At 39.5% G+C, this 14,210-nt stretch overlaps 1 protein-coding gene across 7 annotated transcripts in view; it reads left to right on the forward strand.

The window, feature by feature from the left end:
• Positions 1 to 2,127: 2,127 nt before the first annotated feature.
• The window catches only part of gria4b (glutamate receptor, ionotropic, AMPA 4b), a 202,769-nt gene continuing 190,686 nt past the window's right edge, over positions 2,128 to 14,210 (forward strand). For 3 of the 7 annotated variants that reach the window (XM_022675976.2, XM_049466294.1, XM_049466293.1), the window contains exons 1-2: positions 2,129 to 2,410; positions 6,418 to 6,576. In XM_022675976.2, the coding sequence (XP_022531697.1) occupies positions 2,323 to 2,410; positions 6,418 to 6,576 (247 nt within the window). In that variant the 5' untranslated portion in view covers positions 2,129 to 2,322. Of the gene's footprint in view, positions 2,411 to 6,417; positions 6,577 to 14,210 lie in introns of all 7 variants that reach the window. The other 4 variants (XM_022675973.2, XM_022675974.2, XM_022675975.2 and 1 more) reach the window with 2 other exon arrangements.

A 14,210-nucleotide genomic window follows, 5' to 3' on the forward strand; every position in this document is an offset into this window, starting at 1 on the left:
AGTAATTTATATTGACCTTCCCCGTGACCCATCCTCTACTGGAGATAAGGCTGGCAAGTTGCTGAGAAACAGTGTCTGACTTTATGAAAAAAGAGAAAAGCAGAGATACCGATGCAGACGCTTAATCTAATGCTGGAAAAAAACTAATCATCCTTATCTTTACGGTTTTTAGCTGCTGTAACCTGAATTATTCCAGGCTTTTTCTGAAAAATAACACTTGTAAAGAGAGACGATGGGAATATGTGTTTTGACAGCGTAAGAAAATATGTTGTTAGATATTGTTCTTACTTGTGTGAGAGAGAATGACACATTGTTTGTGTTTCTCTTTTAGTGCTGTGTTCGTGTCCGCCAAAAAACGGGCAATGTTTATGTAAATTCGGAAGCGGCAGCAGCAGATAATAGGGTTCTGCCAGGCTTTCAGCACCGCGGACAGCGCCAGTGATTACGCCTGCTCTGCTTTAACCACTGGGTTTGTGAAACTGGTCTGAACCTGTCTGACTGAGGGCTCGAATAAATCAAGAAAAGCTAAAGGTGCCTTCACACAGCACACACATTTTACACTGCTGAATTAACATCTGCAGCATCCCATTAACACTAGCAGTGTACAGCTGTGCACAAATCAGCATATTAAGGGTTTTGCTGAATGTTTAGAGTAGACTGCAGTACGACTGTCTGCTTTCCAGCTGAATAGCATGCAATTTATATTTTCCCTAATGTTTTAGGTTTACATTTGTCAGATTTGTTTTTATCTAATTAAATTATAAGTTGATAATACTCCCAGCCATTAGTGTAAAGACATCTTTAGGGAAAATCAACTTTTAATAGCCTTGTCTATAAGAGTTTAGTCTGCTGTCTTTAGCAGCTTTTTTATTGGCTTCTAGCGCCATCCACCTGCATGCTAGGTGTGTCCCTCAGTTTCTGACACTCACTGTAAGTTTGTAGTCATTCCCCATCCTCGATTAGCTATCTGGCCTTAATGCTAAAGGCTATAATGCCAAGCATCATTTTCTGAGCTGCATATAAATACAGCTCTGGAAAAAATTAAGAGACCACTTCAGTTTCTCTGATTTTGCTATTTATAGGTAAATGTAATGTAATGTGTAAGACTGATGGAGGAAACATGCAAACAAACCAGGGTTATTTCACCAAAAATTGATTTCTGAACTTTTAAAACTTTATGCATATGAATATGCTTTATTTGAGGTCTGAAAGATCTTCATCTTTTTGTTATTACAGCCTTTTCTCATTTTCTGCAAATAAATAAATGCTCTAAATTACAATATTTTTATTTGGAATTTAGAAGAAATGTCTGTAGTTTATAAAATAAAACAACAATGTTCATTTTACTCAAACATAAACCTATAAATAGCAGAATCAGAGAAACTGATTCAGAAACTGAATTGCTCTCTTCATTTTTTCCAGAGCTGGTGACATCATGTAAAAAAAAAAAAGTAATGTGTGGCCACGCCTTATTAAGGTGTGGGAATTAGATAATTAAGGTGTGGGAATGAGATGATTAAGGCGTGGGAACTAATGCATGGGAACGAGATCATTAAGGCGAGGGCATGACTTATTAAGGTGTGGGAACGAGTTAATTAAATCTGAGAGCTGCTCGCTTTGTTAGCTGGGAAACAAAAGTACCTTTTGGCCACACCATAATGGCTTCGATTTAATTAATTATCTCATTCCCACACCTTAGAATCTTGTTCCCACACCTTAATAACATGATGTCACCTTAGGGGCTCTGTAAAATGTAATTCTAACTAAGAGAGATATATTTCTATTCTAGAGTCACACCCATATGTCAGTTATTTCTATTCAGTTCTAGTTAAAAGAGAGATATATTTCTATTCTAGATTTACATCCATATGTCAGTTATTTCTATTCAGGTCTAGTTCGGCAGTCGGATACACTGGGGCTCAGTGACAATTCAGGAACACAGATATTGCTGTCCGGTTGTAATCAAAGAAGGCATATTTCTATTGGGTTCTAATTCAGGAAGACGGATAATTTCTATTCCACCTATTTCAGGCCGGGCACTATCCAATCTCCTCTCGGGTTTCAGCGCAGGGGGCGTGGCCTGTGTTGATATGGGTGGGGAAACAGCCGTAGCGCCTGTGCGGAGCGTCCTCCCCCCATCCTGCATGTGGAGCGCGCGCTGACGGACGGAGTTGCAGCAGGGTCTCTCGCCACTGCAGGGGGCTGGAAAAGAGAGAAAAGAGGGATAAAGAATGGATTGCTAACACCGCTTCTCCTCTCTCGCGCCTTTCCGCCGCCTGACGTCATGCTCAATGTCTCGCAATAGTTTTTAACCCAACAAAAATGAGGATTTCTTGTCGTCGTCTTCTGCTGGTCTTCTCGTGCGTTTGGGGTCTCAGCATGGGCGCCTTTCCGAGCAGCGTTCAGATCGGTGAGTACACGGGGGTCCGGCGCGCGCACAGCACGGACAGGAGGGACCGGAGGATGCGGGGTTTGATGCTTCTGCTCCCCCTCCGGTCTCGGGTTTCTTCTTTTCCTGCTGCAGGACAAAGTGTGAAAAAGAGAAAGAGGGAGAGAGAGAGAGGGGGAGAGAGAGAGAGGGATGCATGAATGAACCCGCGCGCTATTGGCTTTGGGGTGTGGGTTGGGGATGATTGTACACAGCCACAGTCACAGCGGCGTGTAGACAACAAAACTGTTGTCATAGCTGTAGATAAAAATTAAAGGCTGTATACAAAAGCTGTGTTTTAAGAGATGCTAAAGTGAAAGTGTGAAGAAGGAATGCATAGTAAAATTAAGCATTTAATTTTAAATTAAAATTTTGGCCAATTAAAAATAATAATAAATAAAAAAATAGAATGACGACCGAATTCAGGCGATTGTCTGTTTTTTTTTCTTTTTTTTTATTTCTGGCTGATTTTTGTTTATTAGCTAATTTTGCCATGTTTGAGATGTTTTTTGCTCAATTCTACTTCAACAATACACACAGCTCTTGGAAAAAAATAAGAGACCACTTAATAATGATGAGTTTCTTTGATTTTTACCAAATTAATAAAAACCTCTGGAATATAATCAAGAGGAAGATGGATGATCACAAACCATCAAACCAAGCTGAACTGCTTGAATTTTTGCACCAGGAGTGTAAAGTATAAAGTTATCAAAAAGCAGTGTGTAAGACTGGTGGAGGATAACGTGCCAAGATGCATAAAAAAACTGTGATTAAAAACCAGGGTTATTCCACCAAATATTGATTTTTGAACTCTTGAAACTTTATGAAAATTAACTTGTTATTTAATTGATTTTCTTTCCCAACATTTCATCATTTCATAAATGAAGGTCGCTTTTGTGTATCTTTGTTTTTCTTTTCTAAAAATGTTCTTAAAAATGTACGCCTTGTTGAAGTTTCAAAATGAAAAAATCCGTTTTATTTTGTCTTGTTTTATATATGACTTTATTCCTCCGAATACCGAAACCGATTTTTTTTTACAGTTTTTTTATCTGTAGTGTGAACGCTGAGGCTGCGTGGTTTACTGAAGCGCACCGTGGACAGCTCCACTGCAGTGTGTGTATGTGTGTGTACATATATGTTAGTGTGTGTGTGTGTGTGCGCGCGCGCGCGTCCTCCTCTCTCCAAAGTGCTTTAATTAATGCCGCCCGCCGCTGCATCAGGCCGAGGGGCGCGCGCTGCCGCTGTTCCTGCCCCCCGGACTGTGTCAGACTGTGTTTGACTGTGATCGCCGGGGTCAGCGGAGCGCCCTTGCTGGGCAGTGAGTGGTCAGGTTATAGTGTGTGAGGTACTGAACCAGTGCTTCACTCTTCTCCTGCAGCACTCAAACAATTTATTTACTCCAGAGCCTGCAGGGTGTGTGTGTGTGTTTGGGGTTTCCGTTATTTTGTCCTTCTCTTTGACTTTATGAAGGACATTATAACAGTGAATGTTATTGTACACAAATATAAATATCTGTACAAAGAACAACATCCCACAGTACAGAGTGTAATTTCTAGTTTCTCTCTTTCTCTGAAACACCATCTCTCTTTCTATTTCTCTATACCTCTCTTTCACTCTGTCTCTCCGTCTACTTTTTCCATCTTTTTCTCTTTTAATTCCAGTTACACTCTCCATTTATGTCTCTTGTTTTCTCATCATCTGTTTCTCTCCTTTTAATCTCACATATTTTCTTTCTCGATGACACACCATTTCTCTCTTTCACTCTGTCTACTCTCTCCATCCTTTTCTCTATCTTTCTCTCTTTTAATGTCTCTCATCCCTCTCTGTCTCTCTTCTTCTCACCATCAGTTTCTCTCCTTTCAATCCCACATTAGTTCTTACTCTCTGACACACCATCTCTCTTTCTATTCCTCTATTCCTCTCTTTCACTCTCTGTCTACTTTCTCCATCCTTTTCTGTCTTTCTCTCTTTTATTGTCTCTCATCCCTCTCTGTCTCTCTTCTTCTCACCGTTTCTCTCCTTTCTCACATCTGTTCTTTCTCGATGACACACCATATCTCTTTCACTTTCTGTCTACTCTCTCCATCTTCTTTCTCCATCTTTCTCTCTTTCAATTTCTTTCATTCCTCTTACACTCTCCATTTATGTCTCTCATTTTCTCACCATCTGTTTCTCTCCTTTCAATCTCACATATATTCTGTCTCTCTAAAACACCATCGCTCTCTTTCTCTCTGTCTACTCTCTCCATCCTTTTCTCTGTCTTTCTCTCTTTTAATGTCTCTCATCCCTCTCTGTCTCTCTTCTTCTCACCATATGTTTTTCTCCTTTCTCACATCTTTTCTTTTTCTCTGACACACCATCTTTTTCACTTTCTGCCTACTCTCTCCATCTTCTTTCTCCATCTTTCTCTCTTTTAATGTCTCTCATCCCTCTTACACTCTATTTGTCTCTTATTTTCTCACCCTCTGTTTCTCTCCTTTTAATCCCAAATCAGTTCTTTCTCTCTGACAAACCATCTCTCTTTCTATTCCTCTATACCTCTCTTTCACTATGTGTCTACTCTCTCCATCTTTTTCTCATCTTTCTCTCTTTTAATGTCTCTCATCCCTCTGTCTCTCTCTTTCTCACCATCTGTTTCTCACCTTTCCCTCGATCTCGCATCTGTTTCTCTTGTTTCTCTTTTTCTCTTCACCTCTTTCTCTCTCTCTCTCTCTCTCTCTTTCTCTCTCCATCTACTCATATCACGTCTTTTCTCAATCGTGCACTCTTTAACTGTTCTCTCTATCTCTTTATTTCTCACATCTGTTCACGCTATCTAGCACTCTCCGTTTCTCTTTCTATTTCTCTATATCTCTCTTTTACTCTGTCTCTCCATCTTTCTCTCTTTTAATTTCTCTCATCCCTCTTACACTCTCCATTTATTTCTTGTGTTTTCTCACCATCTGTTTCTCTTTTTTTAATCTCACATCTGTTTTGCTCTGTTTTACTGTATCCTACTCTTCATCTCTCCTAATTTATCTCTATATCGCTCTTTCACTTTCTGTCTGCTCTCTCCACCTTCTTTCTCTATCTTTCTCTGTTTCAGTAGCTCTCATCCCTCTTACACTCTCCATTTATCTGTCTCTCTCACCTTTCTTTTTTACTCTCCATCTCTTTTGTTTTTTTATTTTACCTCTATCTCTCTCTCCATCTACTCATCTCACGTCTTTTTAACTGTTCTCTCTCTCTTTATTTCTCATCTGTTTTCTCTCTATTTCATGCTATCTTCTCTCTTTCTCTATTTCTCTTTCTCTGTATTTCCTTTTGACTCCCTGTCTACTCTCTCCATCTGTCTCGCCATCTTCTTTCTCCATCTTTCTTTCTTTTAGTTTCTCTCATCTGACACTCTATCTCTCTGTCTCTCTCTTTCTCACCATCTGTTTCTCTTCTTTCTCTCAGTCTCACATCTGTTTCTCTTGTTTCTCTCTATAGCCCTATCAGATGAGATTAGTATCTCAGAGGAACGTCTGTGAAAAATACTTCTAGTCAGTGATAAAACTCTTGAACCCGGAATTCAATTGAAAAAACAGGAGGACCAGTGAGTTTTCAGGCTTTCTCTGTCACGTAACATCACGTTCAGTAGCTCCTCCATTTCCACTCGCGGTCGTGAGCTAAAATCAGTAGATAATTCAGCCTATAATTTTCTCAGAGGACGTCTGAAAAAAAAAACATGTGCATGGTCGTTCCGGACGGGAATAAAATCGCAGAGGACCCCAGATTACCCCAGAACCCCCCTGAGAAACTAATCCCATCTGGATAGGGCTTAATACTGTTACACAGACTCTCTCACTTTTTTAGTCTTTCTCCATCTCTCTCTCTCTCTCTGCTCTCACGTCTTTCCCTTTTATTTCCTGTTTTTTTCATCTTGACCTCATCTTTGTATAAGACATAAGCAAGCAACTGCCTTTCTTTTTGGTGAAAAATCTAATCTCTATCTTTCTCTCCTACAGGAGGACTGTTTATCAGAAACACAGATCAGGAGTACACTGCCTTTCGCTTGGCCATATTTCTGCACAACACGAGCCCCAATGCGTCGGAGGCGCCCTTTAACCTCGTGCCCCACGTGGACAACATTGAGACGGCCAACAGCTTCGCCGTGACCAACGCCTGTAAGTCCTGCCTGGAGCTCGGCTCTCCGGCCGCCTTCATTCCAGCTGCTTCATTAGGCGCTGCGGGGTGGGGGGTGGGGGTGGGAGTGAGGTGGTGGTGGTGGTGGTGTAGTGGATGGAAGGGGTTATGGGGGTTGGTGGGTTTGAACTGGGCTGTTGTTGGAATCCGCTAATGGATGGCGGTGTGAGTGATAACTACCTGGAGCTCAGAGTGAGAAGAATAGCAGCTCCCTGAGAGAAATAGTGCAGGGTACACTGAGAAAAATGATGTGTAAAATTTAAAGTAGCTTTTTTTAAGTACATTTAATTTGAGATAAATTTAAGTAACTTCAACTCGTATGCAAGACTTAAATGTTGCATAGAGAAAATAAGTGAACTGAACTTCAGTCAATCCTTTCTTTTATTAAACTTAATTTATTTTTGCTGAATCGATCCTTTCTTTTAGTAAACTTTACTTCATTTCTGCATACAATATTACCTAATTACAATTACTTAATTTAGTAACACAGGGTTTATTAATGGTTATTAATTAGGTGTGATTGGAGATAACCACACCTTCAGGTTGCAAATACTTCAAAACCCATTAATAAGCAGTTAATTAATATATAACAAATAGAAATGGCAACAGTGAGCTGAAAATGACCAGAGTAGTGATTCCACACTCGTTTATACTGTCAAACCTCAGATCTTTCTAGATACTGGTTTTACTTTGTGTTGTCCATCAATCAGCATTAAAGCTGCCATATTAATATATTTATAAGTATGTTTAAATATTTACAATAAATTAAATGACTGAGTTGCCACTGTTGCTTTTTTAATTGATGTCTTTTAACTGCTTATCAATGGTGTTTAAGGCATTTACAACCTAATTAATAATAAGTAATAATCTAATTTACAAACCATTAATAAATCCTTTATGAAGGTAGTCTTATTTTAAAGTGGTACCCTTAATTTATACAATATTACTCAAATAATGTATGATACATAATATATTATAATTCCTGAAATTTTAATATTTTTGCGTGTAATACATTATTTTTAGTGTACTACAAAGAGTGTTTTAACTAAAACTATAAAAAATTCAGGAATTACATTATAATATATTATGTATCATAAATTATTTGAGTAATATTAAAGTATAAGTATAAATTTAGTCATTGTAATTAGGTAATATTGTATGCAGAAATTAAGTGAAGTTTGCTAAAAGAAAGGATTGACTGAAGTTCAGTTCACGTATTTAACTGAGTAACTGAATTGAAGTTACTTAAATTTATCTGAAATTAAATTTACTTAAAAAAAGTAAACGCAGAAAGTTACGAAACTTTTTTAAAGTAAATTTTGCGCATCATTTTTTTTCAGTGTAGTGCACTGTAGTGCAGTCTTGTGCACCATAGTGCAGTGTAGTGCACCATAGTGCAGTGTAGTGCACCGTAGTGCAGTGTGGGTCCTGCACTGCGAGGGGCCACTTCCTGGACCATGTCCAGCCCAGCGCTTGTGTCTCTGCAAGAGATCTATCCCCAGGCTCTCTACTGACACAAATAACAGGCTAAGTGCATTCACTCACAGTGACACTGTGTGTTGTGTGCGTATGTGTGTGTTTGAGTGTGTATGTGAGTGTGTTTGAGTGCGTTTCAGTGTGTGTGTGTGTGGCCGCCCCCATGCCCCAACAAAAAGGACATGCACTGGTTTCCTCTCAGCCGCGTTTGATGAGCTGGAGTGTGTGAACGCATGGTTATTATGTGAGCCTGTGCCTGACGTGTGCGTCCGCATTGTGCAGATCTGTTTTCAGATGCGCGTGTTTCTGCTGCTGCCCTAATTTAGATCTCTGAGCAGAGCAGGCGAGGTCTGTCAGGGTTTGTTTGTGAGGAAGCTGCTGGTATGTGGTCTAGGCTCTGGCCTGAAGGGGAGAGAGAAAATGGGGGGGGGGGGGGGGTGGGTTGTGTGAGAGCCTGCCATCAACAGAAATACCGCAAGTCCGGGCTGAGGATGTCACGACACCAAAACACAGAATCACAAGCACTTTATTTCACCAAGTTTGTCCTGGTGAGGTCACAAGTGTACTTGCAGGACATGTACACATCATAATTAAACAGACTTGACCAGTGGCTATCAAATCTCCTCTTTTAATTTTAATACATGTCCATTTATCATTATCCGATTTGACCATGTCTTATAAAAAGATTGTCTGATTAAAAGAAGCACTGTTGAAATGAGAAACGCTGTACTCTGGGTAGGGTGGAGGTTTGGGTGGCTGCAGTGGTACCTTTTTCCACAAAGGGAGCCTCCAACTAAACTAAAATACTAAACAGGCAATCAGTTGTACAGTTGTGAAGAGGTAGACTTAGTATACAGTGAATAGCTCTATTTGAGTAATGTTCTGATCCAGATTATGAAAAGCAAGAACTACAGGGGTTGGACAATGAAACTGAAACACCTGTCGTTTTAGTGTGGGAGCTTTCCTGGCTAAATAGGAGCTGCCTGGTGGCCAATCTTCCTTAATTGCACATTGCACCAGTAAGAGCAGAGTGTGAAGGTTCAATTAGCAGGGTAAGAGCACAGTTCTTAAGAGGACAAATTGTTGGTGCACGTCTTGCTGCCGCATCTGTGACCAAGACAGCAAGTATTTGTGATGTATCAAGAGCCACGGTATCCAGGGTAATGTCAGCATACCACCAAGAAGGACCAACCACATCCAACAGGATTAACTGTGGACACTGTAAGAGGAAGCTGTCTGAAAGGGATGTTCGGGTGCTAACCCGGATTGTATCCAAAAAACATAAAACCACGGCTGATCAACTCACAGCAGAATTCAATGTGCACCTCAACTCTCCTGTTTCCACCAGAACTGTCCGTCGGGACAGTGTGGTCTACAACCAGATGTTTGAGTTTCATTGTACAACCCATGTACTCAACTAAGTAAAGAAAAAAATGACTTTATCTGTATATAACTCAACAGAGCAGCATTAAAGTGCAGAATATAACGTATCAGAAATCCAGAAGTTGTTACGCCTTTGTATCACTGTATATCACAGACATATATGGCTTTCACTCACTAAATAAGTAAAGTGCAGGGTGCATAATTAGTTTGTAAGGGCTGGACATGTGATAACTCAGTAGTGAGATGGATGAGAAGAGTTTAAGGTGGGCTGTGGACTAAACTCTGCTACTGGCTGTTTAGCAGCCTGACAGCCTGGGGGAAGAAACTCTCTGTGAACCAGCTGGTTCTGATCTTTATGCTTCAGTTCTTCCTGTGCTGGTTACCATCTGTGTGTAATGATTTCCTCTGCATTTGTTAAGTGTATTATGTGCTGCTTTGCATGCAAAAAAATTCAGTTCTTCATTTTGCCCTAAATAATATTCTGTGTTTTGCAAGTTAGCATGTTTAAACTAGCTAATAACGCAACTAGCACGTAATTTTTGTGAGATGCTGTGAACTGCCTGGATATGATTGAAAATAGAAAATAGAATGAAATGAAAATAGAAATTGTGACTGGTTTGACAGGTCAATACCTTCATGAAACAATGCAGCATGGACTTAGTTTATAAATAAAAATCTGAAATTGTGAGATTATAAAAAACCCTTTCATCTTAAAGCAACTGTAAGAATCGTCCTCACCTTCAAGCTATGTCAGATTTTTTATTTTATTTTAAGCCCTATCTGGACAGGATTAGTTTCTTAGGGGTTTCTGGGGTAATTTTCTCTTTTATAAGGGGGTTTATCCTCTGTGATTTTATTCCTGTCCAGAACGAACATGTACGTGTTTTTCTCAGACGTCCTCTATGAAAATTCCAGGCTGAATTATCTGCAGTTTTTTGCTGAATTTTAGTCCCGTCTGGACGCACATCTCTGAGTTTCGTCTCCTCACGTTTAATAAAATAGCTATTTGTCCACTGCTGCACACTGTAATTACACTTTTGGTTTCCATGGAAATCCACGTAAGCACAACAGTGAGTGGAAATGGAGGAGCTACTGAACGCGATGTCATGTGACTGAGAAAGCCAAAAAACTCACTGGTCCTCCTGTTTTTTAGTTGCAGTTCTAATGCAAGAGTAAAAGTGTAAAATATTTTTTATATATGTCTCTGTGAAAAATGAACTGTTTTTTGAACCAGTTCCATTGGGTCTAATAAGAACTGTGATGCTTTTCGACAAACCAGCCAACATTTCCACCTGTTTTAGTTTATTTCAGATGAACTAAGGCTACTAAACCCAGAGTGCACTCTATATCATAAAATCCAACATAAACGGCGCCCGTTTTGACCGGTGTTCTGTCGAGTTGAGCTGCCATGTCAAACTGTGCTTCCATAGTGTTTATTTAAGCTCTCAGTAAAGAACAAGAAAAAATGGATTTTTAGCAGAAGGAGACCTTTAAAATATCATTAAACTGCACAAAAAAGAAAGAAAAGGCAGAATTGAAAGCAGTACAAGTTAAAAGTTATAAGGTGGAATTGTTTACCCTATACCATGTTTCTCCATGACTCGGGGTGCAGCACTAGTTCAGTGAAGTCTGGGCCAGCGAGGGCCTTCTCTCCTCTCTCTTCTTCATGCTGCTCCTGCTGCTGCTGTCACAGCAAAGCTCCCCCACCCTCCTCTCCCACATTCAGGCTTTTGTCACTTCCCATCAGGCTCAGGCGCGCCAGCGTAAGGTCAGCGCGGAGCATCCGTCACATCAGCCAGCCACAGCTCGGCTCCGGCCCACGCCTCTGCTTCAGCTGCTTCCACAGCGCCAAGCACTGCCCTGTGTGCCCTTTATCTATTCACTCCACCTGATGAGAAATTTACAGCTTTCAGACCAGAAACGCTGGATATTTCTTATTCCATTGAGACGCTGTCACAATATTTTATTCTACAGAAAACTATACAAATCTATACAAATGTGCTGTAACTGCTGACAGTGTTTACAGTCACCTTCACGACCAATCACACGTCTGGCATTTCTGGAAGGAAGTAACATAGAAAAATTATATTTTACATTCTCTACATTCTCTGAACATGATTAGAGTTTTTAAATGTGTTATTGATTCCATATAGACTCACAACAATGACATGCCCAAGGTCATTGGACAAGAACGAGTATCATATCCCATAAAAGCTAAAAAAAATTACCTATCATAAGTTTAGACACATTTCCTTGATCAGTATTTTTCTTTATTTCTTTATATTAAAGTGGCAGTCCATATTATGTAGTTTATATATATATATATATATATATATATATATATATATTGTGTTTAATGGTATCAGTGTGCTGAAACGACCCTCTCTAAGCCTAATATATTCCTTCTAAAAACTGGGTTGTTTGGTCAGGAGTTCTTTTTACAGGAGTTCTTTTTCTGGGCACGTCACGCGTCCTTACGTACTTACGTCACACGTACAGCCACTAAAACAGGATCCGTCTTAGTTTTACTGAACGTGAGCGGCTGGTGGAGCAATGGAGACTTCAGAAGAGGAAACTCAGAGCTCAGTAGCTCTTTTACTCATAGTAAAACCAAAGAAACGAAGGGGTAAAGTTTCTGACTGAGCTCTCTCTCTCTCTCTCTCTCTCTCTTTATCTCTGACTGAACATAACCTGGAATCGGATTTATCTGCTCTGAAAGGAGACCTCATCCCACCCACCCAGTTTAAAATGATTCTTCTGCATGATCGATGCAATTACCCATTCTCACCAGAGAGGGCTCTAAATCCCCCAAATCCCAGAATTTAAGGACATCAGCTTTAATTGATTTTCTACATTGTAGATTATTAATAAATACATATAAAACTGTGTAGTAAACAGTAAATAAAATTCTCAGCACGAAGGAAAAGCAGCAACTCGCTGAGAAAACTATTCCAGGTGACTCCCCCTCATGAAGACACTGAGATTAAAATACCAAGAGTCTGCAGAATCTAAAGTATACAGAAAGTTTACAGAAAGAATAATTCTGCATGTGTGTACATTACTGTATAGCTTTAATACAGTCTTCATTATGAAAATTTCAATGTAAAAAATCATTAAAATAAAGAAAACACATTGAAATAGAAGATGTGTGTTCAAACCGGCTGTTACTGTATTTACTTGATATTCAGATATTCAGTAGTAAATGACTGAATGTAAACAGGGTATGAGAAACGCACCCTTTAACCACATCACGTGATTGTGTATTGGGGGAGGCCTATTAATATGCAGCAATATAATTGCAATTCTAGTACCTTGTCTCTGTATCATGCAGCCTTAAATCAAACTGGTGAGAAGGACTTTCATTATGTCTGCTTGTTATGTATGCTGTGTCTAAAGATGAAATCCGTGGAATGGACTTGTCACTCTGTGCCAGTATAACAGACACCGCAATTCATCACAGCGGGACTTCCGTGGGTGATGCTTTCTCTCTGCACTGGTAGAAGTACTGTATTTAGTATACTACCAAATACTGCTTCCAATATACACAATATATACAGCTCTGGAAGAAAAAGTATGAGTTTCTTTGATTTTACCAAATTGAATCAAACCAAGCTGAATTGCTTTATTTTTTTTGCACCAGGAGTTAAGGCATAAAGTTATCCAAAAGCAGTGTGTAAGACTGGTGGAGGAGAACATGATGCCAAGATGCATGAAAGCTGTGATAAAAAAAAAACAGGGTTATTCCACCAAATATTGATTTCTGAACTCTTAAAACTTTATAAATATGAACTTGTTTTTCTTGCATTAGTAGAGGTTTCTTATTTTCTGCAAATAAATGCTCTAAAAGACGGTAGTTTTATTTGGAATTTAGGAGAAATGTTGTCTGTAGTTTATAGAATAAAACAACAATGTTCATTTTACTCAAACATAAACCTATAAATAGCAAAATCAGAGAAACTGATTCAGAAACTGAACACCTAAGAGCTGTATATATACGACATACTCCCTCCAGCCCTGCAGAACCTGTGCACGTAGCGTTCTCTGCACTGGAAACATCATTAATGTTGTGTATGTGTTATCACAAAGCAGCAGATTCATTGAGCAGCAGCTTTTTCTCCTGCTGTGTGCTTTGTAGCCTTTATCCCAGGCCATTACGTGCCATGTTCTCCGTCTTTAAAGGACCTCTTCATAAAGATGAAGATAGTAGCTGACTTCTGGGCAATAATGATAGATTTGCTGGAAAAAATTATGTGGCTTGTTTAATTTGCTCGCCAGATTAAATGCACACAAGTGTGGTATCAGTAATTCACGCCAGCCCCCGATAAGTGCCGTTGTCATTACTGTCTATGAACAGTTGGTCTCTGTTAAGCAGATTAGCCACTCACTCAGTTACTTGCCATTTTGGAACTTGTTTAAATCACAGTGGAGAACTGCAGTCTTTAAAAATGAGGTACTAAATAGATCCCTTTTCGCTGATGGTTCCTTGGGGAAATTAGTTTTTAATCAAGAACCAGTTTTCATAGTATTTAGCAGATTTTGAGTCATATCATAAAAGGGCATTTTTTTTTCGCACAAGCACTGATCTGGTTAAAACACATTTATGTTGTGATTCATTCCACCAGATATGAAAACAGTAATTGCACTCATGAGCCAATCAAAACAAGCGGACGAGATCCGCAAGAGAAGGTTGTCTTGGCAGCTGGTTCCAAATCAACTCGTTTTTGGTGAAAATGTGATTTGATCTTAGTCAGAACCA

The sequence above is a fragment of the Astyanax mexicanus genome, chromosome 17 (genome assembly GCF_023375975.1).
Source record: "Astyanax mexicanus isolate ESR-SI-001 chromosome 17, AstMex3_surface, whole genome shotgun sequence".
Classification (NCBI taxonomy): Eukaryota; Metazoa; Chordata; class Actinopteri; order Characiformes; family Acestrorhamphidae; genus Astyanax; species Astyanax mexicanus.